The following is a 27450-nucleotide window of genomic DNA, read 5'->3' on the forward strand; positions in this document are numbered from 1 at the left end:
GATCTGTCACATCAGGCTACACACACATGTTTATACCAGTGTACCATCACAGTGCAAAATATTCAAAATAAATATAAATAGATATTCAACTCCAGCTTCTCTAAACCTGCATTTCTGTGCAAACAGAGTTTGAATGAATTTTTCCTCCTTAAGAAAAACAAAAATATGTTCTTAATAATAATAAAAACGATCTATTATTTATTGTAACGCTTGTTTTGTGAATTTAACTAAAAGCAGACAAAAATATATTTTGCTTAAACAGTCAGAATATGTTTTTATTCCACAGGAGAAAAAAATACAGCTGCTGCAAAATAAAACCAAGACAGTGATGTTCATTTGAGTTCTGTGGCTGATCAGTTAGTGTGACCACTGTGGGACATCAGAATGCTCTCAAGGTGATGATGAGCTTTTATTTCAGGCATATGAAACACACCAATATACACACACATGCCTGCATAATATGTACGCACATAGACACAACGTTCAAAATGGAGGAGGGAGCAGTACACACGTTTGTCAATCACTACACCACGATCAATACTTGATTCACCATCAGCACTTGTAAGGACTCAAAAGAAACACATTATGTACACATTTAATGACAGCTATAATTCAGCTATAGTTTATGTCTACCATCTAATTATATCCACCGTTTCATTCATTCATCATTCATCCACCGTTTCTCCCAAAAGGTTTCCAAGAGTTTTTTATGGAATATCACCTGAACATTAGTAAACTTGTTGCACAGTTTTACTCCACAAATGGAAATAAAAAGGTTTAAACTGTTGTTAATGCATTAGGAGTTTTAAAGTTTATCTTTTCCTCAGGTTACAGTCCTCTTCTCTGTCAAAAAACATCTTTTGCTAGCATTATATTTGGCTTTATACATGATTTGTGTATTTTATATTTTATGAGGTCCATGGACTTTGAGGTACTTGACTTAAAAAACAGAAAGTTAATGTGCAAATGTGTAAATCCAGCCTAAATAACAATCCTGACAGCTGTTTTCTGAAGTTTACATAAACATTTACATGTTGCCCCAGACTTTACCACTGTCCTCTAAGTGTGGCAAATCTAAGTGTGCATTACAAATCCCTACTTCACTACAGTGAAGTAGGGATTTGTAATGCAAACTTTATTAGTTGTCAGTGACATAAACGGTAGTAACCAGACCGAAAAGCAGCATTTCGGTGCTTTTCTTTTTTTTCCTGAGATGTGATACACTTTGAATTCTAGCCAATCATTTTACCTTTGCAAGCATACACCGTAAAAAAAACAAAAAAACTGTAGATTTTACGGTAAAACGCTGGCAGCTGTGGTTGCCAGAAATCTACCGTAAAATTACGGGTGAAACATTTTCTTCTTTAACGGTAAGAAGGTATTGTTATTGTTGATTTTATGGTTAAAAATAGTGCTAGGGTCAATATTTTACCGTAGAAGAAAATGTTTTAACTTGAAGAAAAAATTTTATTTTTCCCTAAAATTAATTTGAAAATTAACATATAAAATAAAGTTTGTGCCAGAAAACAAATTTTTTCCCTGTAAAATTAACTATCAAAAAAATAATAAAATACAATTTTATTCTGTAAAAATTGTATTTTATTATGATACAGAACCGTTTTTAGACTAGAGTGCTTTTAAGTGTTCTACTCTGTAAGCTTAATACACAAACTATGATTTTATTCAAATTACTAAATGTAACACAAAAATGTCCACCTCAAATTTCCAAAAAAAAGTATTTTATTTAAAATCTTTGATGTTTTGAACATCAAACATTTACAACCTTACAACAAATCACAAATAAGTTATCTCCATGACAGTAACAGTGAGGAATCACAGAATTCTTACAAGTTCTGTTCAAACAGTGCTGTAAGTTGAGCACACATTATCTTTAGCAGAAAATTCAGACACCTTTAAGTGTTTTTGGTGCTGTTCTCACTACATAAATGTCCGTACACGTAGAATCTTGACTTTTCAAATTATCCAAATACAAAAATAGAGAATGAAACATTTTTTCTATAATTGAAAGAAAATCTGAATTGAAGAAATTACAGGAAAAAGTTTACACCCACATATTTTGCACACAGAACTGAGCAGTAAAGCTGAAAATGTACATCTTTAAACTGCATCAGGTAACAAACAAAAACTTTACACTTGTTTTGAGAACTTCAACTGCAAATTTTTGGATAACTACAAAATTCCAGCAATGTACATGCAGCATACTTTTACACTATTGGAATACAAATATCTTTAAAACTGGGAAAATTAAAATCCAAGAAACAAAATCGCAGGTTTACCACATTTTTACCAGATACATTTTTCAGATATAAAACAGTGAATCAAAAGTAGAACATGTACTATTAGAAATTGTGTCTAGTAAAACTTCACATTGTTAAAAACTTCCTACTCACAATCAGAAATGTAACAATGTTTCAAAAACAGAACATCTGTAGAGTAACATAGTATACCTTTATCACTTTGTCTCAAACAAGAGGGGTAGGACTAGATCCACTCATGGTCAGCAATGTCTGAGATGAGAGTGAGGACTCTGGGATTGACTGAGAACACTTTTTTTCTTCTTGGATTCAACCTTGGTGCCTCTCTCAGGATTTATGGAAAAGAAACACCTTCATGAAAAAAGGGCAAGAGAGATTGAGGAAATTAACAACCTGAGGTGGGATATCAAATGGCCAAGTTTGATAAGCACAAAAATAAATCCATAATAAAATAAATTTTACCGTTGAAGGAACTCCAGTGTTGATCGTAGTTCCACAGGGTAGTGTATGTTAAAGCAGTAGTAACTGCCAAACATTAGGCAGATAGCAGAGGTGAAGGTTGTGATGCGGTCGTTGACAATCTTCTTGTCAATGTTCAACATGAATGTTTCAGCAGCGAAACAGGAGGAACCTGAGAATTAAAACAACAACAAATTAAAAACTTTAATAACGAGCTTTAATGTCAGTCATATTGTGGTTGTGTTATCCAGTGTATTAGTGTGGAAGCAACAGAACATGAAACTAAACAAGCCAAGAGTACAAGAACATGGCAGTTACAACAGGAACAACAACAAAAAAAAGTTGAATTTTGCTCTTTCGGCTTACCGCAAACAATGATGAAGGGCGTTGGTGGCTGTCAGGGGAAAATTTTCCAAATAGAAGGCTGCCAAAGTAAAACAGAGACACAGTGAGACAATATAATCAATCACATGTACATGGGTGAACGTCTCGAGAGAGAGTCACACAGTACTCTTCTTTATTGCAGGTTATATAGGCACGTAGGTTACACAGCAGACGGAGGCAGTCTCCGCCTGTTCTCAGAATATATATTGCTTAACTGACAAATGCATATCTTACTAAACATTCTGTCCGTACTATACTAAACGTCTGCTTAAGTGGCATTTTCCGTTCCTCTTTATACAGGAACTTGTCTTCACAGGCATTTGATAAGCATAGGCAAGGCTTCATGTTTATCAGGGTGAATCGTCATTCAGAGTTTACACAATCACAAGCAAAGCATATTTGAATAATAAACAAAATCTTTTCACAGTGGCACTTTCTCCATCTGAACATCTTCTGAAAGGCTTGTCATCTCAACGCAGTGGAACAGAAGCTCTCCCTTCTCGTCAAAATGAGCCAGTAAAAGAAGCATCATCTCAATGACTTCTTGCAAGCAACCACTGGACTGACCTCTGGTAGATGCTGGCAGAAGATGCTGTCCCTGTAGTTTAATGTAAAACATGCACACATTTCTGAGATACAGGTCACTGAAATTAGACCCATCCATACCACGGTGAGAAATCAAAGCTTTAGTTCCCTCACATTGGCGTTCACAAAGTGAGACAGTGCAATTCAAACCCACTAAGGTAGCATTCTGAGAAACAGTTGGGGTACCAGTGTGGTGGCGGTAGAAGTGAGACTTTAAAGCAGCATATCCAGAAAACACCTGCTTACAACTTACTTCGACACATTTAAAAATACACCGGGGTTCATTACGATGCAGTCTGCAATGCAAAACATAAGCTTTCACGGACTGAACCGATTCTCCACATATGCTGCAAAAATACATAGTCAAAATGACACAGCTGCGAGGCTAGCTAACTTAAAGCTTCAGCCGGTGTTCCAGATCTACTGGCGTTTAGATCAACTGGCGTTGGTCGAACAGATGTGTGGCATTCTCGCGTTTCAGGAGCTGCTACCGACAAACCAGCAAAAAAACGCCAATTGTGTCATCTGTGACACTTGTTAGTTTATCTCAAACACACTCCGTCAGTCTTAATGCTGTTGAACAACAAAGTGTTTAAAAATGTCGCGAGTTTACCTGGTGATATCCTACCTGGAATCACTGAGCCTAACACTGGAGCAGGATAAACAGTCACAAAAACCTCTCTAAGTTAAGCCAGGGTTTCCCAGCGCAGTCACATGAAAGTTTTGGCAGCATCAAACCAACTAACTAGATCTATGAATCTAATTCACGGTTCATATCCATGTTATTCCACAGAAATCTATCCTTATTAGTGCCAACTATTCCAGAGACGTGAAAATCTAAATCTATAATAAAAAATCTATAATCTATAGATTATCTATAATATAATATAATAAGAGTTCACACTGCTCATGGAGCCAGGCTCCCTGACAGGATCAACCTCCAGTGGAGTACGATACAAGGAGAAGAGTGCCACGAGTCTCTGATAACAATCATCAGGATTTTTGCACCCTGTGTGTACTTCCTCTGGTAATGTGACCAGTGCACTCTTTATCTTCTGTCAATGTTGATGCTTTAAAAATAATATGAGCGTCCAACTTTTATGTGTCAACTGTGATTGTGTTTCACTCCATTGTACAACAAGGGAATGTGCTGCTTCAAGCAGATGACTCATAAGCTGAAGAGGAAGTGGCATTCAACCAGTTACAAGATTTAATTCAAGGAAGTTTCAGCTATTTACAGCCCAAACACAACAACATTGTCCTCAGTGTATTATAGAAAACTCTCGATAAGCTAGAACATCTTATTGATAGAGGAGAACAGGAGCAGCATTTCTCTGCACTGCAGCCAAGTCCTGCATCTCTTTAACTTTAACTAATCATGACTTAGTGAATTTCTCTGCAACCTCATTACCTAGAAATTTGCCTAATCTATTGATTTATCTGACATCGTTTCACCTTTTTGACCCCACCCTACAAGACTGCTCAAGGAAGACTTACCATTAAGTAACATTTCAATTTGAATATAATCTGTTTATGTTTAACAACACTAGAAACCACAAGCCTTTTATTTAAACAATAAATTAAAAAGCCTGTACTTGACCCTGCAGCGGGATATAGAGTTTTTCTTTTGTGATAAAAGTTATAATAAGGAACTCAGTGACCGTAAAACTAAGTCATGCCGTCATAGGTCACAGGCTGCTGGAGGAATTCCCACTGAGCAGTTCTTCTCCACTCATGTCTTTTCAGTCTCCAGGTGTTTCTATGTCAATGCTGCTTATCATTGATTTTTTTGTTTTGCTTTGTTTCTCTCTGTGCTCTCTTTCTCTCTTCTCTTTTCTCTTGCTCCTAACTGGTCACTTCACATGACCACTCCTCCTTGAGCCTGGTTCTGCTTGCTGTTCTGAGGTTTCTTCCTGTTAAAAGAGAGAGATCTTCTTTGTAACTTTTATTTACTTTTTGCTCATATGGGTTTGTTTGATTGGGATTTTCTCTCTCGCATTGTGAGGTCTTTAGCTTACAATATGATGCGTCTTTATGGTGAATAAAGTATTTAAATAGAATTGAGTTTGTGTGTGAGAGCTCTATGATCTTTTTCTTTGTAGCTCCTGACTCTGATCGGCTGCTATATCCAGTTATGCTTTGACCTTTAACCTCTGAGCTCTGTGTCATTTCCTCTTTCAGAAGAAAATGTTATTCTGCCATGTCGAGCTCCAAACAAAAACATTGCAGTCGCAGACTGGAGGAGAGCTGACCTGGGAGAAGAATATGTCCCTTTGTACCGAGGTGAACAGTTGGATCCAGATAATCAGCATCCATCGTTTAAGAACAGGGTGGATCTGCGGGACAGACAGTTGAAGGATGGAGACGAGTCCTGATATGGAACATATGAGTGTCAGGTCTTAATAAAAGAAACACGGTCATGGAAATCCATCACCACAAAATTTCACAGTTTTCAAAATTTCACAAAAAAATGCTAAATTTCAGGAGTGAAGTAAAACCAAAATGATGGCGACTGTTTGTTTGGATGATTGGATAGCCTGGTGCTCCTGACGCAGGGTAAACACATTTTGTTGGACCTAACAACAGTAGCTTGGCTCGACACCTGTCCTGCTTTTTGCCCCATGTAATCAACTTTGATATTTAAAGGTCATCTGTAAGGTCAATTTGTACTGTAACTGTTGGTGATTTGCAGCTGCAGTGTTGTGATACATCTTAGAGTGATGAACAATGTGGGACAGCCATACAACAGCCTGTGGTTTTCATGGTCAACTGGAATCAGCAGTTGCAGCTTTTATGCTAGATTTTACCTGGATGATGTTCTGAAAGCTCCCGTGATGGTTGTTGTGCCACATTATGCATTGAATTACTAAGCAAGTAAAACAGCCTCAGATCCAGAATGGTAACACAGGGATGAAATAGTATCTGCTGAGACACACTTGTCTTTACTAGGGATGGGTATCGAAAACCGGTTCTTGTTGAGAACCGGTTCCCACTGTTTCAATTCCTTGGAATCGTTTGCCATTTTTGCAAACGATTCCCTTATCGATTCCAGTCGCCCCGAATGACGTCACCACGTTGCGGAGCGTCATTTACCTGGCAGGAAACATGGCGTTCAAACGCTCAAAAGTTTGTTTATACTTTACGAGAACGGATGGCAACTTGCAATACTTGCAAAGCAGATATTTCATTTAAGGGAGGAAACACTACGAATATGCAAAAGCATTTGCTCACAAAACACGCGATGACCTTAAATGAATGTCGTGTTTTTAATTCCGCTCCGGACTCGTTAATCTGAACTCAGCAGCAGCGGTAATGTTTGCGCGTCCTCTCCCGTTAATGCGGCAGGTAAATAATCAGCTAACAGTGCATATTATGTTAGCGCGATCTGCTTTATTACAAAACCTGCCGTTACTGTGCATTTAGGTGACCGTGATGAGAGAGACAGACAGAGTCTGGCTGGCTCAGATGCTGGCAGTTGTCGCTGCAGTCTACCGGTAGCGTCTCCTTTCAGGCCAGAATGAATGTCACCGAGCAGTGACTAAGTTTGTGGTAAAAGGCTTGCACCCATTTGCCCCGATTTTCGGTAAGTGAAGGTGTTTATGTCACGGTCCTGGGTCGGTTCGACCCAGCATTTTGTGTTTCCTATGTTTTGGTTTAGTTTTGCATTAGTTCTTCTCTGGGGATGCTGTTTTGATTATAATTACGTTCTGTTTCTTTAGCTGTCTGATGATGATGATTATCATTGTTTGAGTTCTGTGTTATATTCGTTCTGCCTTAGTCTGTGTCTCTGTCTGTCTATGATGTCACCCCGTCTGTTTATGAATCTGTTTAGTTCAGCGTCTTGTCTGGTTCCCCGTGTCTGAGTTTCCTGTTTTATTGTGAAGGTCGGTGTCTTATGTGAGTGTGCTCAGTTTATGTTTCCCCTGTCCCGTCAGCTCTGAGTTCTCCCAGCTGTGTTGCCCTCCTGTTTCTCATCCCCTGATTACTGGTGTGTGTATTTAAGCCCTGTGTGTTCTCCTGCCTGTTGCCGGTTCGTCTGTGTTACTCTGCGTCAGTCTGTGTTCCACGGTGTCCTGTTCCTCGTCTGCGTCTCTCTGCTTCTCGCCCCGTTTGTATGTTCCCAGGTTTGTCATTTAGCTTTCCCCAGTTTAGGTCCTTTAGCTTTGTCTTTCCTCTTGCCTGTTTTGCCACTTCCCCTCTTGTAAATAAAACTTCACTAGCATTTCACCCACTGCTTGCATCTTGGGTCCTCCTTCCTCCAACACCACACGGCTCGCCTCGGCAGCCGTGACAGTTTAATTGTAGGCAGGGACATTACTGGATATTCTTGTGTAATTGCTACAGAATAATTTATGTTATAGTACAGAAGAATATTTATTTTATTATTTTACATTTACATTTTTTTTCCTGGGGACCCTGTGACACCCCATTGAAGGCTGGTTCTCTTGAGATCTCACTGTTGGGTTTGTAAGGCCATGTTACTCCTAAATTTCTATCTTGTTCAAAGAGAAGATAAAAACAAAGTTCTAAGCTAATCGACCTGAGTGTTCTCCTTTTTCAAAAGAATCGATAAGAGAATCGATAAAGAATCGAATCGTTAAACAGAATCGAAAATGGAATCGGAATCGTTAAAATCTTATCAATACCCATCCCTAGTCTTTACAGTACGATTTGTGTTTCATCCGTTATTTCTACAACTGTATCAAATAAATCAAATATAAAGTAAATTATCTGGAAAGAGTCTGATCCAAGAGTCATTTAGTTGTCAGCGCTGCATTAATCTGACAGGTCAGGTTACAGGATACCTTCAGGTTCACATAGAAAACACTTCCATCAGCTTATAAAACACATGCATTAATCAATTACAGCATCGGTCACTTCTTGGCACTTCAAATAGGATCAAATATTCTTGAAGAGAGAAACTTTGTGATTTCACCTTTGAGATTATCTGTCTGCACTAAATACTTGATGCAGAATCAGTGCTGCGTTTGGAAAGAGTGGAAAATTCCATCCTCAGCTTTTCTTTGACTCACAAAGATTCATGTTCAGCAGTTAGAGTTATGACAGACCCACTGATTGCAACATTCAGTCATACTGATTTCTGCCTGTAGCTTGCCTACATTACACCATAACTCCACTTTGTCGGTCTGGGCATTATAACCAGTTGGCAAAGATGTAAAGTAACTTCCATTATTTGAACCCTTTCCACTCATCTGCATTGTATTCACAACCAATTGCTGCTCTCTAACTGGTCCACACACCAGCTCAGACCTGAGCACATTCACTGTGAAACACATTGGTTTCTCCTCATGAAGTTACCCTCACACAACCAGGTGTGGTTGTGATCCTGGCTGAGTGGCAGAAATAAATTGTTCAAAAATTGCCTTTAAATTCCACTTGAAGGAATTTGAAATCATTTCTAACTCGTCGTGTTGGGGGAAAAACTGACACAACTGTGGCCTGAATGCCTGCCTTATATAGGAAACATATGCCCCCTGGTGGATAGTGATAGTACTGCATCACACACCTGCCACACAATATTATACACATCAGTACGGGCAACAGATATTTTTCATGTTAAGCAGCTGCACATGTGAATCTAAGTTCCTGTAAAGTTTGACGTGTTCTTAAGTCGTAACCATCTGTGACATGATTCAGTGTGAGAGTCTGGAGCTGATTTAATAAGATCAGATCATCAGAGCCAAGAAACACAACTAAAGTGCCCAGCAGCAAGTTTCCATGAAGAGTTGATCTCAGACACAGTAGCTCAGTGCTGAGATGAAACTGAGCTCTGGTGCTGCCCTCTACTGGCACTGAAGTGAACTCCACCTCTCAGCAGAACCAGCAACCCGTTCTCACTCCCAAATCGTAACATTTTACGCTAGGTGACAAATCGTCAACATATTACGTTTTCGGGCACCCAAGGCGTTCCTACGTCACGACATCGGAAAACTGCGGACACATGAGAACCGTTTGGACTCAATCTACACATCTTCGCTTTTTCCCTTAAAATCGCTTTAGAAAACACTATTTCACCTCATTAAAGTGCTGGTTAAGGTTAGGAATAAGGTTATGGTTAGGTTTAGCGATAAGGTTAGGTTTAGGCTTAGGTATACGGTTATGGTTAGGTTTAGGCATAAGGTTATGGTTAGGTTTAGGGATAAGGTTAGGTTTAGGCGTAGGGATACGGTTATGGTTAAGGTTAGGAATAAGGTTATGGTTAAGGTTAGGCATAAGGTTATGGTTAGGCTTAGTGATAAGGTTAAGTTTAGGGCTGCAGTACAGGGCTGGAAACCACCGCGTACCATAACAACGTGGAAGGTCACCTTTCGCGTTTCTCAGGAACGCCGCAGGACGTGACAAAACGTCGGGATGTTACGCCTCGGGAGTGAGAACGGGCTCGAACCAGACTTTCCCTGATGGGAAACACATAGAACCATAGAAAGGGAATAAAATCTACAGGATGTTAACTCAAGGAGAAATTTCTCCTTAAGTTAAAATGGGATATAAAGTGTATATAAAAGCCGCTGTAGAGCAGGCTGGATGAGCCACGTGAACCATTTTCCATTTATACTCTCCTCATAGTGTCCATGATCTGTCACTTTAAACACCAAAGTGTTTCTCACCATGTTGCTGGTTACCTCATACTGATTTACTTTGACTGTAACCCTCTGAATACTCCACCTTTCACCACATCCAGTGGGCCTGTCACTGACAGGAGGTGGAGGACAGGCAGAGATGGTGTAAAAGCCGACCTGGGAGCCATTTAGGGCAAAGCATGAAGCATGCTTTTGTCACATTAGTGGAAAGAAAACATCCAAATCAGTGTGATGTGTAAAACATCTGAATGATGTTTCAGTGTTTCCATGTCTGCACATCACAGCATGACTTACATCACATCAGTTAAATCCTTTGTTCTTTCTCTCTGTGGTCATAAACAACCAGGTTCACAAATGAAAACATAAACATGTTTTACAACATTTATAGCAGCTGTTGTGTTTATAAACTCTGTCACAGTTTATGGGAGTCATTATGTATTCTTAATATTTATTTGTAAAATAATATTTGTAGTAAAATTGTCTGAAAACTGAAAGAAAAACAAAAACAAACAAACAAAACATGGATCACTTTGATTCCAGCTTCAGTTTTATTCAGGAAACAACTACAGTCATATCAAAAGGCACTTTATCTTTACAGTAGAAACTCATGAACCATAATTTCCCTGAAACAGGAGCATAACAATTGCATGAATCGAAGTCAATTACATTATAAATGAAATACATTTCATTTTTACAATATAATAAACAATCCTACTCATCATCACCAATAAAGTCTGCAGTCAAAATAAATATAGTAAATACTAGAGATGGACCGATCCGATATTAAGTATCGGTATCGGTCCGATACTGACGTAAATTGCTGGATCGGATATCGGTGAGAAATAAAAAATGTAATCCGATCCATTAAATATCAAAAAAGCACCTCACAAAACTTGCAACACGGCGTAACTCGGCTCATAACCGTAGCACATCGAAGCAGTGTGCTCACGTGATAGAGCGGCTGTGTGTATTTGTAGCCTCGCTAGCAATCCAGCATTTCATCTCCGAGGAAGTTATCCCAGAGAGAAGTAAAGCAAGTGTGTAAGTTCATCTCTGAATGTTTGTAAAGCGTACCTACGTTAAGCTTAACAACCGATATATGGAGCGACTGCCTCTCTCTCCCTCTCCTGCCTCTACTTCATGAAACTGCTTAATGATCAGCTGATCGGCTTTTCTGTCGCGAGTCCGTCTCTCTTGTTTGTTTTTGGCCCACTTTGCACCAGAAAGAGGAAACCAGCGGCTGAACAACAGCAGCACGTTTAACCTCGATAAGCTGTTGTTAGAATTTATTTAATATTACTTTCTAGACCAGGATCCTTTTCTACGTCGCTGACGGCTGGTAACTGTGCAGGGGCGGATCTAGCAAAGTTTAGCCAGGGGGGCCGAAAGGGCATTAACAGGGAAAAGGGGGCACACAGACATACTTTTCTTTCTTATTCTCATTTAAAATGTCTAGCTTTTAATAAATAATTATCTGAATCTTACACCCAAAGTTTTAATCTGATGTAAAATGTATAGAAGTCCATTACTGTATATAGTAACTGTTAAGTCTAATATACCCTAGTAAGCTTTAGTACACTGTAAAATGTAATATTGTGTTTAATTAAAAATATTAAATAGGCTGAACTCATTTTTTATCAATTTGTTATTAGAACTCGATTTAAATAACTTACCAGTACTTTTTATGCAAAAATGCTGATAAACTCCATTTATTTGAGTTGTCTTAACTTAGAAAACCTAAGTAAGCTGGAAGTTTTGCTTCTCAGGGTGAAAGGATGAAAGATGTGTTTTGAAAATGCCACATGACTACCGTCCCCCTCCCTCCCGGATCAGTCCGCATGTTCATGGCGCCAGCATTTGTTATGGAATATATTGAGCAAACCTGGAGATATTATTGTTGTCATTGCTGTGGATCTTTACTGACTTGGTGAGTAAATGTTTACTCTTATTCAAACTGATTTTGTGGCTTCTCTTAGTTTAGCACCAGGTTTATAATCTTGCTAGCTAGTTAGTGTTAGCCTAGCGTTGCTGCTGCCGCTGGGCTCATCTTACTTAAAAATTAACACCACAGTCTTAAAAACCTTACATAAAACTATGTCGGTGAAATTTTCTGTTGATTGTTTGAAATAAAAAAGTGAGTTAAGAGCCCAGACAAAATTCTTCGGGAGGTGCAGCCGTTAGGGGTGGGATAGGTAGGGGTGGGGGGTGGATAACAGAGCTCTCCGAAAACGTGGAAGCACTTTTGCAAATATGTGATATTTTGATAAATTAAGTAGATATTTGAGCATTACACAGCTACATTCTCGCCTGAAAGTATCTTAAAAGGTTATTTCGTGACCCAGAAAGGGTAGTCTGGGGAAAAGGAGGATCGCATTTGTCGGCTATGTTTGTCAGAGGAGCGCGGCTAAAAAACTTATTACTTTTTCTGGGTCACAAAATAAACTTTTAAGATATTTTCAGGCGAGAATGTAGCTGTGTAAATTTCAAATATCTGCTCAAGACATCACATATTTGCAAAAATGCTCCGACGTTTTCAGAGACGTCCATTTTTTTCATGCTTTGTGGCAGCTTTAGAACATCTGTGGCATCTATTAATGTCAAATCTAGCCTTTATTTAACAACATAAGCAAACTCTATGTTACGATGATTGCACAGCCATTAAGGATCAAATCAATGTTCTGTTTTTTCTCCCTCTGCTTGCTTCTTACTGTCTTTGAGGCCGATCGGGACCAACACTCCTGTTGTTGGACAGAAAGACATCAACTCAGTGGTAAGTGTTTTGGTTTTCCATTATATTAGCAACTGTCACTGACATTTATATTAATCAGGCTGAACTTTAATCATACTTTAGATCAGCCTGTTTTACTTATTGTTTTATTTGTGCTTTGGTTTGGGGAAGTTGTTTCTTTACTGATCTTTTCCTTTCTTCTGTTATTAGACTTGAGATATGACTGCACTATGCTGTTGCTGTGACTCCAGTTAATTCTACAAGACATGCTGTGTAAGTAAACAAACAACAACAGTTTGGTCTGCATTTCTTGAAAGATCACATCCCCCAAACTTAGTTTAGAGGGTCTACACTGTATATAGTGAAGTCTGCAAGTTTTCTAACAGCAAAATTTGTTTTGTGCCCAAAATCATTTTGCACAACATTAGAATGAAAGTTATTGGCCATGTTTGCATAGCCCTTTTTAAAATGATGCTTTGATGACATTAATGTATGTTGGGTGGTGGTCACAGCTATCCAGACTGACAATTGGGACATTGAATGTCACCTCTCCGGTGGGGAGGGAGCCTGAGATTGTCTAAATTGGAGTCTGTTTTATACCAGAAGCAGAAAAAAACATGTTTTAAGAAAGCAATTAAGTTAAAATATGATTGTTTGCTTGCAGGACACCAGGAGAGATGAGTCCTCCGTCACAGATGGTGTGGTCAGTGAAGGTGGTCGCCTGCAGGTTCAAGCTCATTGCATCTCCAACCATCAACCACTGCCACTGTACTTAAGGGAAGTTAAAGACTTTCTTCTGCACCTACATTTGGATCACCTCGATCCATGACAGTCATTCAGGCAGTAATGCCTGGACTGGAAACAAGCATCCTTAAAATATTACAACATTCTAGCTCATGTGTTGGAATAGAAAACAAATGTGTTGTTTAAATTAGAGACTGCACTTGTGACAGAACAACAAATATTTTATTTTGATTATATAAGTAATGTAAGTACAAAACAAACTTGTGGTAGGCCTAAACTTATTTTCAGAATAATTACATCTGAGACTTTGTTTCATTGTAAGATTATAACAGCGATGGCAATATAATTGTTTGTTGTTCAGCAGAACAGTGTCCATTTTTGGCTGTTATACTTTGTTGTGTTTGAAAATAAAAGTTGGGCTGATTTTAACATCATTACAAAAAGTGTTGTTAATTATTTTGAATCATATTCAGGTTACCACAAATTGTTTTTTCATTTAGTTGAACTTGAAATGTTTGTCAGTAGGTAAACAATTAGTATTGTACTGTCAGATATATCAAGTTATTCTTAATACTGCAGACTTGCAATGTATAAGTTGTCCTAACAGTCATCTTAAGTAAGCTTTACTTAGTTTTTTTGAGGCAACGAGTTTCCATAATTTTTTTGAGTTCTGGGAACTAAAAAAAGGCTGTACAGTGTACTCAAAATGAGTAAGTTGCCCTAACTTGGTCATCTTATGTAAACTTGATCCAATTTTTTTGAGTTCTGGGAACAAATGAGCTTGTACAGAATACTCAAAATAAATAAGTTATCCTAACTTAGTCATTTTTAGCTAAGCTTTACTCAATTTTTTTGAGGCAACGAGTTTCCATAATTTTTTTGAGTTCTGGGAACTAATTAGATTTTACAGTGTACTTTTTCCTTTGGGAAGATACCATCTGTGCAGTCTGCAATTCTGTAGAAGAAAGATGTTGAATCTATTTAATTATTCTTGAAAAATAATTTATTTCTGTGCATTTTTTTTCACACTGCATCAAATTAAAGTTGATTATGTCGATTAAGCATCATGAGGTGGAGGGTGGGGGGTGGTTCCCTTTTTTTTTTTTGCTGGGAGGTTGCTTAATATTTCTGCTAAGTACTCTTTAAAATACCAGAATAGGAAGGATGGAGTAGGTTTAAGTTTATTAGATTGATCAGTATTGCTGAACTATGAAATATATTGGGTGCAGTGTATTTTTTACATACAGATATAACAGAATAGCTTTAGTGTTGTTGTTTATTTAAACTTGAGTATGAACTTATACAAAATGCAGCAAGATATTAAAAAAACAGTTTTATTGATTAAAAAACACACTATATCGGATTAATATCGGTATCGGCACATATCCAAATTTATGATATCGGTATCGGTATCGGACATGAAAAAGAGGTATCGTGCCATCTCTAGTAAATACAGTGTGCTCTAATAAAGTTAAATGAATGCAGTGCTTAAAGCTAAATATAATAAACGTTAGATGCTTTTGTAATATAAATATATGATTTATCTGTTTAAAGTCAAGCAGCAGGTAGTTTGATATAACATGCAAAAGTAGCAACTTTCTCTTTTCACACAAATATAAATATAAAGGCTTACAGTTCAGATTGTTGAGCTAAAGGCACAAGGTGTTCTTTGGATCATTTTTATACAACTTAAATAAAAACAGCAACAATAATTATTAATGGATGTTTAAACATAAAACCTGAAAACATCTGCTGGACTGTTTATTGATGCTTCGCACCAAAAAAATAAAAATAAAACTTGAAGAAATTTGTGAAAGCACATGTGACATTTCAGTTTGCTCCTGTCTCACTTCCATGAAAACCACAAAATATTTTCTTTAAGCACCAAAAATATACATATTTGTGATGAATATTTAGTATAAGTTTACAAAGATGCTTAATACAAAATGTTAGATGTTATAAAATGTAATTTCAGGATATTCTAAACTGTACCATGAATGCTCAGTGTCGCTCTCACAACCAAATCCTGACACCAACGTCGGTTTTGAATAAATTACATTTTTGTTTAATTAAATTTATGCATTTGATCATTCCTACGTCTACACCAGCCAAAATGCTGTCTTTGGTTATTAACATTTGAAATGATGAAGGCACTTGAAAAGTAACACAAAATCAGCTGCCTTCCTAGAAAAACACAAAAACTTAAAGTTCTTAAAGTTTACATAAAACCTTACAGCTTACTCTGTCGCTCCCAGGCTTCTAGACTTCTGATTGGCCAACATTTCTACAAGGCTAGGATTAGTTGTTTTGGATTAGCTAGGATCAGCATGTTCTTGACAGCGTTTAACTTCGTTTTTAAAAAAAAAAAAAACACGTGTGGACGGAATTTTAAAAAAAGAAAAGAAAAATCTGAGTTTTCAAAAATACCCGTGTACGTGTGGACGTAGACTCAGATCAAACGGGGAAAAAAAAAACAAAACCCAAAAACAAAAAAAACCCCAGAAACATTACAAACATGCTGCTGTTCAGCTGGAGGCTGGAAAGAACCCTGCTTCTTTTGTTTACATTTTCTGTAGATCACGACACCACCACCAACAACAACAACAACAGCAGCAACTGGAAGACCAACTTTTAGTCCAACAGATCCATCCTTTGTGTCTCCTCCATCCTCCTTCCCTCCAGCCTCCTTCCCTCCAGCCTCCTTCCCTCCATCCTCCTTCCCTGCATCCTCTGTGTGTCCTCCTGTCTGACCTGCAGGTGAGAAACAGGTGTGAGGTGTCAGCTGTCAGGTAGGTGATGAGTGAAGAACAGAACAGAATCCATTTCCTCTTCAAACTGCTGTCAGACATTATCTACTGCACTCTGATCACATCACTCAGACCAGCTGCTTTCTACAAAGTCTCATCAACAACATCTTTAGAAACAAACATCAACAACCAGGAAGCAGCTTCACCTCTGATCACACACACACTCAACTCTACTCACTCACCTGGAGGATCAACATGAAGGTAAATGCTGCAGATTTGCTTTGTTCCATTCAGGAGGACACATTCATATGTTCCAGTGTCATTAGTCGTCACATTCTTCAGAATCAAAGACACGTCTCCATCCTTCATCTGTCTGTCCTGGAGATCCACCCGGTTCTTAAAAGATGAATGTTGATTTTCTAATACAGACAGATTGTCTCGATGCAAAAGGACATATTCTTCATCTCCCAAGTCATTTCTGTTGCACTGGAAATTTTCTTTGCTGTAGTTTTGAGCTCGACAGGTCAGAATGACGTCCTGCCCAGACTCAGCTGTGATGTTTTTCTGGTCTGTAAGAGGAAACAAAACAGAGCAAAGAGGTTAAAAGTCAAGTCTACAACTTTTTTACTTCAGCAGCAGAGTGAGATATCTGACTGGTACTCTGGGATTGGTCTCTGACTGCTGTAAAAAGATCTAAAGGAAGCTAAAGTTAAGAAGTGTTTTTCTTACGCTGTATTCATAGACTCTCCAAACTGCCTTTACACTGTGCATGCATCATTTAAGACACATTCCATTTCATACATCCAAAAGCCCTGCTACACTACTTTAGGAGATCTATGGAGAGCTAATAGAGGCTGTTTGTAGAAATAAGAAATTCAAATTATTATTTTTCTGCTGCATACATTAACAGAAAAATACATTCATAAAAATAAAATAAAAAAAATACATACATTATGCCCCTGGTGGTGTTTTTTTTCTGTACTCTTGTATATGTCATTTGAAAACTAACTGGGTAGGGTGTTTTCAAATGGGTGCTCAAACCTTTGTACAGCGTTGTGCAAAGGTTTGAGCACCCCTGATAATTTTCATGATTTTCCTTCATAAATCATTGGTTGTTTGGATCAGCAATTTCAGTTAAATATATCATGTAGCAGACAAACACAATGATATTTGAGAAGTGAAATGAAGTTTATACGATGTACAGAAAGTGTGCAATAGTTACTTAAACAAAATCAGGCATGTGCATAAACTTGGGCACCACAAAAAAGAAATTACATCAATATTTAGTAAATGCGCCTTTTGCAGAAATTACAGCCTCTAAACGCTTCCTGTAGGTTGCAATGAGAGTCTGGATTGTGGTTGAAGGTATTTTGGACCATTCGTCTTTACAAAACATCTCTAGTTCATTCAGGTTTGATGGCTTCGAGCATGGACAGCTCTCTTTAACTCACACCACAGATTTTCAATAATATTCAGGTCTGAGGACTGAGATGGTCGTTCCAGAACGTTGCACTTGTTCCTCTGCATGAATGCCTTAGAGGATTTGGAGCAGCGTTTCGGGTCGTTGTCTTGTTGAAAGATCCAGCCCCGGCGCAGCTTCAGCTTTGTCACTGATTCCTGGACATTGGTCTCCAGAATCTGCTGATCCTGAGTGGAATCCATGTGTCCCTCAACTTTGACCAGATTCCCAGTCCCTGCACTGGCCACACAGCGCCAAATGGATCCACCACAGTAGTCACACCACCATAGTCCACAGCACCTTATTCCAGAATGAAGCTGGCTTGTCCAAATGTGCTTTAGCAGCTCTGTTTGTGCTGTGGGCGGAGAAAAGGCTTCCTCTGCATCACTCTCGCATACAGCATCTCCTTGTGTAAAGTGAGAAAGAGGTTTTAAGCACTGAGATTCTCTGACACACTGCTGCCAGAGGGTGGAGTTGTGTTTTGTCCTTTTTAGAAATAAATAGTGCTGTTACCACCTGACACAATTGCTCAGAATGCCCACTGTGCATTTTATTGTGTTGCGGTATTTAGGTTTTTAGGTTGATGCTTCGTTCATAAGGAACAGGCAAAACTTTGTCACTTTCTCAGAGGTGCGCGTGTGTGTGTGTGTGTGTGTGTGTGTGTGTGTGTGTGTGTGTGTGTGTGTGAGAGAGAGAGAGAGAGAGATAATCATCAATACATGATCCTACAACACGACACCTACACTGTACTTTAAATTTGCACGCAGACTAATATGTTTCAGTTCTGTTGATTTGCTCTGTTTTTTTTTTTTTTTTACCTGTTCTCAAACCATTAAACGCCACCAAAGCCAGAGCTAAGAGAGTAAGCATTGAAACAGCAATTTAATAATCATTTACTGATGAGTCTGTTAAATTACAGTCTGCATTTTTGATGGCTTTCTTTCCAGGATTCAAATAGGCTAAACTTTATTGCTGTATGCTGTATTAAAGAAATCCTAAAGTTATTCTTGACACAGAGCAAACAGTCGACAGATTAAAAAAAAATTGTAAATAAATGTTTTTTAAAAAATGATGCAAGCACTTAAACATAAACCACAAAGTCATACATACCGGCTTCAGCTCCAGAAGCAGCAAAGCAGAGGTGTCCAAAGAAAATCCACCAGAGTGACAAACGTGGGACAAAATCCATTTAAGCCTCGAGTTCTGCTCTTCAGGCTGCAGAAAGTAACAGTGATGCCTACTGATGCTTAGAACCTCCCCCTCCTGTCTACCTCCCCCTCCCTCCAGATGACTGTACAAAAGGGGGGAGGGGGAGGTAGACAGGAGGGGGAGGTTCTAAGCATCAGTAGGCATCACAGTTACTTTCTGCAGCCTGAAGAGCAGAACTCGAGGCTTAAATGGATTTTGTCCCACGTTTGTATAAAATATTTCATTAGATACATGTGGCTCTAGTGTCGAGCTCCTCATTACAGCTCTGTTATACTTGAATAATTTTATTGATGAGTTGTTTGTTGTTTTCTTTGGAGTTTATCTCTGAAAAGAACAAACCGCTGAAAGTTTAAACCAACCACATAGCAAGCAGGTCTGGCCCAGATCTGGTATCAAGCGGCACTGCTGGCTGACTTCTGGCATGATAAGACGTATGTCATCCAAATATGGGCCAGGCCTGGCATAGATGGCACTGTCTATGTGATGGCATGCCACATCGGGCTCTTCCCCCCACTTCCCCAGTCTGCATGTCGTGAGTATGAATGTAGTTAGGAAACACTCAGTTAAGAGAAAGTGTGTAGTTGGGTGAATGTGGCGTGTTGTATAGAGCACTTTGAGTAACTCGGGAGTGTAGAAAAGTGCTATATAAGAATCAGTCCATTCACTGTCTGAACAGAGTTTTGTCATGTTACTTTTGCACTATTATGCACATGTTGTTATTACATGGCTTAATTAAGGTACACATTAGGCTGACATCTGGGGCCAGAGCTGAAACTGTTCTGGGCCAGCAGTGTCTTTGCAACTTGCCCGTGGTTACACACAACTTTACACATGGCCCACATACCACAAAGAATGATGGCCTCTTGGCGCCCCAGACCAGGTTTGCCAGAGGTAATCCACACATGGGTCAGCAAAGGTACACCAGTGTGTCTGCAACTGGCCATGTGTAAGCACATTGTGTGGGCCAGACCATACCAATTTTGCTATGTGGGCATTTCCCCATAAATGTCAGTTCAGGGTGTGTCGGACAGCAGAGAAAATAAAACCTTTCAGCATCACTTGCAGTGTTTGTGATTAGTAGGTGCTCTGAAAGCACAGCAGAAACTCACATTATAATATTATATGATATATGATATTAGAACCATTCAGTTCACGTGTGATGACATGTTGTTAGGGTTAAGCTCCCAGAGACACGTTTTTCTTCTACAGCTTTTTACCGATTATGGTCAGGGAGACAGAGGAAGCAGGAAGTGGGTCAAGCATGTACTCTTTGGTACTCGTACACTCACAGTGTTGTTGTGGTTGAGACTTTTACAAGTCAGGGAAGAAACATTTACCATTTTAAAAGTACATTTATCTCCTTGTTCTGTATAGAAAGCAGCTCACTGATTTAGTATGAGGTGTGTGGCACAGTGAAGAGCACACAGCTGCAAACCATGAACATTCACTCTGTATGAGCTCCTCCATTTTGACTAACAGGAAGAAATCCTGGGATCGTATGAATGCTTGTTTGAAGGGTTCATGGATATTTTCTTTTCTGTCGGTCACTAAATCACAGTTTCACAACTCGTACCATAAACCACCGGAAGTCTATGCATGTTCATTAGTTTGATCTGGAAACAAGGAAGTGTAGTTATGACTGAGTAAGACAGGTGGTCATTTCACTGAGGTGCAGCATGAAGGTACGAGCTGTGCTGAGACTGCTCTGTAAGTACTTCTTATCCTCGATAGATGAATCACAGCTGTTTAAATAACTACATTAAGGATTTTCTGTAAAGAACAGAATATAATCTTTGAGATTCATTTTAGAACAATCATACTGCAGTCAGCACTTTGTGCAAACGTGTAGATGTAAAAGCTTTTTTAGTCTAACAACACAGAAACAGGAATTCTCTGCTGCTCCTGTTTTGCAAGATCACAGAGATAAAACAACAAAAAACTAGGGCCAGGAAGCTTGAATCAGACTTTCCTACACTGTGTCGACCTGAGAGGTTTCTAAACACTCGCTCCAATCATGCTTGAAAGCGCTCAGGTCACATATGACTAACTTTTTGATTGTATGATTACTGCCAGATGAGATGAAGCGAGAAAGGGAGAGAGAAAGATTGAGACTGCTGGGAGAACTCAAGTCACTTTTTCCTCTTTCAACAGAGCATTTTATTTGCTGCGACATGGGACCTTTTCCCCTCATTATAATCCGATATTCACATACTGCGCTGCCATAAACAATATGCAGGTGATCTGCTTCTTAACAATTTTCATGGCAATGACATTTTTTCTTTTCCTTTTTTTATTCCCACTGAGGCTTCTGCTGTGTAGAGCAAACCTGATGATAAAAAATAAACTACAGACATCGATAGCTTTCAGGCTGGGAGCAAAGAATGAGGCCGACTGATTGTCAAGGATCGCCGTTTTTAATGGTCCCAATATTGTAGGAATGTCTCTAAAACCTGTGTTTTCATAATCATTGACAGTCTGGTACAATAAAAAGCTTTGTTTGTAATTTTGCAGGTTTCTTCTGTGTCACTGTTTCTCAGAACAGCATTTAAGATGTGGTGAAAGTCAAATTGTGCAGCCGTTCGATGTGGAGATGGTTTCAGATTGTGTCAAAGCCTCGATACAATTTGGGCACAAATGCTTTGAATGTTTTTAAAGCCTCACTTTTCCTGTCACTAGAAAAAACAGAACCACTATTGTCTAATCATCAGTTGACATTACTGCAAATATTAATCTAACATTTTTCTCTTCAGGTCTCTCCTTTCTGGCACGTTACACAACAAACCAAGGTCAGTAAATGTGTTTCCTAACAGTTTAAACCTGATCATTACTTGAACTATGAATTAATTCAATTAATGAAAATATTTATTTTAAATGTTTTTTAGCATGTCTTTCATTGTTTTCTGTGGTGTTTCCTATCGTTATTCCTGGAGTTCAGACTAAACACTGAATTTTCTGTTCTGATCACACAGAGGTCAAAGTGAGGCCGGGACAAAACACCACACTTGACAATCCCCTAGCAGCAAGCATTAAGCAAAAGTGGGAAAGAAAAACTCCCTTTTAACAGGAATAAACCTCCAGCAGACCCAGGCTAACCCCCAACATCTGCTGCAGCTCTTTAGAGTGAGGATGGCAGGTTTTCCCCAGAGAAGGTGGAGCTGCATCTTTTGGGTGATCGTGGCTCAAGAGTTGGGAGTTCGCCTTGTAATCGGAAGGTTGCCGGCTCGGACAGTCTCGGTCGTTGTGTCCTTGGGCAAGACACTTCACCCGTTGCATACTGGTGGTGGTCAGAGGGCCCGGTGGCGCCAGTGTCCGGCAGCCTCGCCTCTGTCGGCGCGCCCCAGGGTGGCTGTGGCTACTATGTAGCTTGCCATCACCAGTGTGTGAATGTGTGGATGACTGGATATGTAAAGCGCTTTGGGGTCCTTAGGGACTAGTAAAGCGCTATACAAATACAGGCCATTTACCATTTAGTTGCTCACACAGAAGTAGAAAGGGTGAAACATCAGGGAGTGTTTTTCCAGCATGAAGACACAATCATGAGAACACACTGAATCAAATGTCCATGTTTTATTCCATTTATTCCCTCGTCTAGATTTGCAAGCTATTAAAACTGTTACAGAATCTAATAAGATGCATTTGCAAATATAATAGTTGTCCTGTTTCCAATAAGCAAGTCAAAAATCCCAGTCTGGAAAACTGCTGCGTTTGTAATATGTTGGGGTTTGTTCTCACTCACACTAACTCTGCAGCAAAGTTATCCATGGACTTGTTGTCGCTTACATTCGTTTATGTTTCTTTAATTACCTTTTGTTGTGGTCAGTGAGTGTCTGTCTCCCTCAGACTCCTCACTAATTATAAGCCATGACTCAACCAGCTAACAGTACTGATATAGTTCCTGTTTCTTGCAGATCCTGGTAATTTTCCATTATGTAGTTTTCCAATGCGGGAACTTGACATAGACTCAAGGTGGCAGTTACTGCTGTGTTTCTCTGAGCTTGAACTAAAAAGCTCAAACTAACAGGGCCTTCGGTCTTTACTGGAGCACATTAATGACACAGCGCAGCTCGGGTCTACTGAGTTTTAACAGCTTTCTAAGGCTGTCAAATTCCTAGAGTTGCAGATTTGTGATCAAATGTAATTGAAGAGATAAAGTCAGTGAGCCATGAACATGGCATGGCTTACAGCAAAGATGGTCTAATTCCCTTTAATCAGAAGGATAAAAATTTACTGTAAACAAATAATCTCAGACTTCTGTAACAGCAAAGGAGATACTGATGAAAAAATGAAAATAAGCTCCTTTTAACTGTATGACTAAGCATGTAACATTACACCAGTTAGGTTTGAAATGGCTCAGGCCTAAACAAAATGAACAACACAATAAAAAAAACAAGACAAAAAACACAATTTGACAGCAAGTAAAATCTGTGTTGAAGCCAGTTTAAACAAGTAGGGTTTGAGTTGTGACTTAAATGAGGGAATCTATATTTCTTAGGACTGAACGAAGTGAGTTTCAGAGCCGAGGAGCAGAGCGACTGAAAGCTCTGTTCCCCACAGTGATAAGGCGAGCACAAGGAGCAACAACATGAAGATCTGAGAGAGCAGGAAACTGTGGTGATATGAAGCAGATCACAGAGATCAGGAGGAGCAAGGTTATGTGTACACTTAAATGTGAGAACTATGTTGTTCCTTCTTTGTGCATTTAAGTTCAGCAGGATCAAACTATCTGCAAGTCTTGTTTGCTCAGTGCTAAGGATAAATACACAATATTACATGTAAACTGCAACAACATGGTGCACATGGATAATGACTGACTGACTTTAGGAACCAAACAGCCATTTGACAAACTGCAATCTTCTGTACTTCTGCATTATCTTCATGTTTCAATCTGCTTTACTTTTTCTATAATTTGGCCCTGAAGAGGAAACCGATGGTCGAAGTTCTCCAGTGATCAGAAGAAGAAGTTAGGAAGTATGTGCTCAAAGCGAACAGCTGTACTCATCTATCTGACTACCTGCTGTAACTCTGGTTTTGCTCTGTTGGCACATTATAGGAGGTTCACTTCTAATGTCATGCTACCATCAAGTGCTGTACAATGTGGAAAATATTACATACACAACATGAGAGGAGTCACGAGAGTCACAAGACAAGTTGAAAAGGAAACGAGTAGGTTTTTTTCTGCCTCTGGGACTGTACTGCTCCTCATTATAAACTGCCTAAAAATGATAAAGTGGCACAAAGCCCTACAAAATGACCTCCAGCAGGCCGTGTTTCTGACCAAACAATCAGACACAGACTTCACGTGGGTGTCCTGAGTGCCAGACGTCATCTAGTGAGCCCTGTGCTCACTGCCTGCCTGCCTGATATTTGCCATAGAATACAAGAACTGACAGATCCACCACTGGTGTCCTCAACCTACTGAGTGCTACCCTGGTTCACCCAAAGCACACGTGACCGAGATGAAAGAGTCTGGAGAAGCCGTGGAGAGCACTGTGCTGCATCTAACAACATCAGCGTGACCAGTTTGGTGGTGACTCAGTGATGGTGCTCTATACAAGTTATAAAACACCTTTGCTACAAGAGCCATCTCCACACAGATGAGTACGGGGTCATCGTGTCCTTCTACCTTCATCACCTGTCTACGTATTTATTCTTCCTCATTCCTGTCATCCACATGCCTGCACCTTAAGTGTTGCACAAAACCACTGCCACATTTTTCTTTGTAGCTTGCAATCTGCTTTTGTTTAGTCATTAGTCCTAATATTAGCAATGAAGGTGTTATTAGGAAAAAAGTGTTCTTTAAAGTTGGTCAGACTGACAGTGGAGGCATGTTTTTCTCTATAAAACCACAAACACTTACACACTGAGGAAACAGGAGGTGGTTCTAATGTTTGAGTGTGAACTGCTAAAAGGAAAATAGTTTAGTAACACCAAGAGGTATTATGGAGAAAACATTTCAACTGTGGCTGCTCTGTAAGTACGCGGTAATTTTTGTTTTTATCTAGAACAAGGTCTAAATGTTGTTCTTTGTTTATTTCAGCGGAAGTGAGTGATTTCCTTTGATGTCTTGTTGAATGTGAAACTTTAACCTAATATGAATTTAATTTCTTTAGTTCTGATCTCACTGTTGAGCTGCACAACAAACCAAGGTCAGTAACCTTCTTCTGTCACCGTTTAAACCTCAAATAAAATTAACTACACTGTGTCCAGTCCTTTTCGTGCTGTGGTAGTATAATATGATCATTGAAACAACTGAAAGTTTATTAACTCTCATAAGTATGAAGGCCATGTGTTCAACCCTAAAAGTTTCACCTTCTTAGACCTGTAATAAAAAGGAAACTGATTAGTTTTTCACCGGAAGGTTTTGTTGAGTAGTAGAGTAGGTTGATTTCACAGATTATAAGAGGTTAGTTTAATGTAAATGTACATAACATATATCTCTCTCACAGCTCGTCTGACTGTGAGTCCCAGCAGCTCTCAGTTCTTTAAAGGAGACTTTGTGTCTCTGAGCTGCGAGGAGGACGACAGCTCTGCTGGATGGACTCTGAGGAGAAACACAAGCAGAGACACCAGAGCTGAGTGTGAATACTGGGCAGACGCTGCTGGTTCTTCCTGTAACTTTAGCCACATCGTCCCATTGGATAATGGAGTTTACTGGTGTGAGTCCAGAGAGGGTCCCATCAGTAACATGGTTAACCTGACAGTCACTGGTAAGCTGAGTGTGTGGAGTTAGTGTTGATGAAGCTGTGTGTAAATGGATGAAATGCTGTAGTTTGTCTCTGTGTTGAGGTGGATCAGTGATCCTGCAGAGTCCTGTCCTCCCTGTGATGGAGGGAGATGACGTCACTCTGCTCTGTAAAACAAAGACCACTCCCTCCAACCTCCCAGCTGCTTTCTATAAAGATGGCTCCCTCATCAGGAAGCAGCCTACAGGTCACATGACCATCCAGCATGTTTCCAGGTCTGATGAAGGCCTCTACAAGTGTGACATCAGCGGTCATGGAGAGTCTCCATCCAGCTGGATCACTGTCACAGGTGAAGCTTCACTCTTGTTTAATCATTTGTTTCATTTATATATTTACTTGAACAGGTGGGATTCTCTCTCCACAGGTTGACCTACAACCACAATCCTCCCCCCTGCCTCAGCACCATCCCCTGACCCCTCTTCCCCCCACCTTGTGTTCAGACCAGTCTTCCACCTGATGGTGTTCTGTCCATACTTCATCTCGACTCTCCTCATGGTGTCTTTATATAGAAGCAGAGCCAAAGGTAACTTTCAGTTATTTATCAAAGTGGGTTCTTTTTGAGTCCATTAAAAAACCTCTGATTACCTCATCTGACAGGAAATGACCTCATCTCTGTGACAACAGGACCACCCACCCAGGCTGTACAGAGACTGGCTGAAGACTGTGATGACATTGTGGAGATAACCTCTGAGCACCATTTCTGAGCTGCACAGCTTCAAAGCTCCTGTTTCCATCAGGTGGTGAACTACGTGTGACATCATATTGTCATAAACTTTCTTTCTGTTTACTCACGGAAGCAGCTGATTGTACCATTTTCAGATGTAAGGTTTGAGATCATGGACATCATGGATAATTGCTTTTATTTAGACTAACAAAGTCCAGTGCTATTCCCATGAGACAGGGTACATCCATGCAAACATTCATACACTACAATTATTATAATTTTATTATAATTTTTGTGGATTCATTATTTAATCTTTTGGATTTGAGATGTGATTTATGTTCAAATTCTATATCTAGTCTTTTAAGTGTCATATTATTTCCTGGTGCCTCCATATTATCTTTGGTTTTAGTCATTGGTTTATTGTTAGGTGATGTTCTCTTTTCTGTCCTTTCTGTCTCCTTTGTGAAGTGTGCTTTTTCATTGTTTGTTTGTTTGTTTGTGAAGGCTGAATTTTAAGTTCACATTCTGGCTCCAGAGTCCTGCACTGGGGTCCTAATCCTGTCTGACACACAGCAAACCATAAGATACATTCGACTTGGTGCTTAATTGAGCTATTAAATTTGTTGTATATCCATTCATTTATCCTTTTCAGGGTCGTGGGGGGCACTGGTGCCTATCCCAGCTGTCACAGGGCGAAAGGCGGGGTTCACCTTGGACAGGCCGTCAGTCTGTCGCAGGACCAACACACAGGGACAGACAACCATTTGCACTCACATTCACTCACAGATTCACACCTATGGGCAATTTATATTAATCACTTAACCTATTCCCACTAACTGCATGTCTTTGTGGG

At 39.4% G+C, this 27450-nt stretch overlaps 1 protein-coding gene, 1 long non-coding RNA gene and 1 pseudogene across 2 annotated transcripts; 2 read left to right on the forward strand and 1 right to left on the reverse strand.

Moving 5' to 3' along the window:
* The window catches only part of LOC134623823 (carcinoembryonic antigen-related cell adhesion molecule 5-like), a 31607-nt pseudogene extending 13558 nt beyond the window's left edge, over positions 1-18049 (reverse strand).
* On the forward strand, positions 12968-13746 carry LOC134617532 (uncharacterized). Its single transcript, XR_010091539.1, has 3 exons — positions 12968-13073; positions 13242-13304; positions 13696-13746. It is a non-coding gene; the product is annotated as an uncharacterized LOC134617532 (long non-coding RNA).
* A 7793-nt stretch (positions 18050-25842) lies between the features above and the next one.
* Positions 25843-26421, forward strand: LOC134617539 (Fc receptor-like A). Its single transcript, XM_063462819.1, has 3 exons — positions 25843-25897; positions 25977-26222; positions 26298-26421. The coding sequence occupies exons 1-3, from the start codon at positions 25876-25878 to the stop codon at positions 26300-26302; spliced, it is 273 nt and encodes a 90-aa protein (XP_063318889.1). The 5' UTR covers positions 25843-25875; the 3' UTR covers positions 26303-26421.
* Positions 26422-27450: the final 1029 nt, after the last annotated feature.

This window comes from Pelmatolapia mariae, linkage group LG3_W (assembly GCF_036321145.2).
Source record: "Pelmatolapia mariae isolate MD_Pm_ZW linkage group LG3_W, Pm_UMD_F_2, whole genome shotgun sequence".
Lineage (NCBI taxonomy): Eukaryota > Metazoa > Chordata > Actinopteri > Cichliformes > Cichlidae > Pelmatolapia > Pelmatolapia mariae.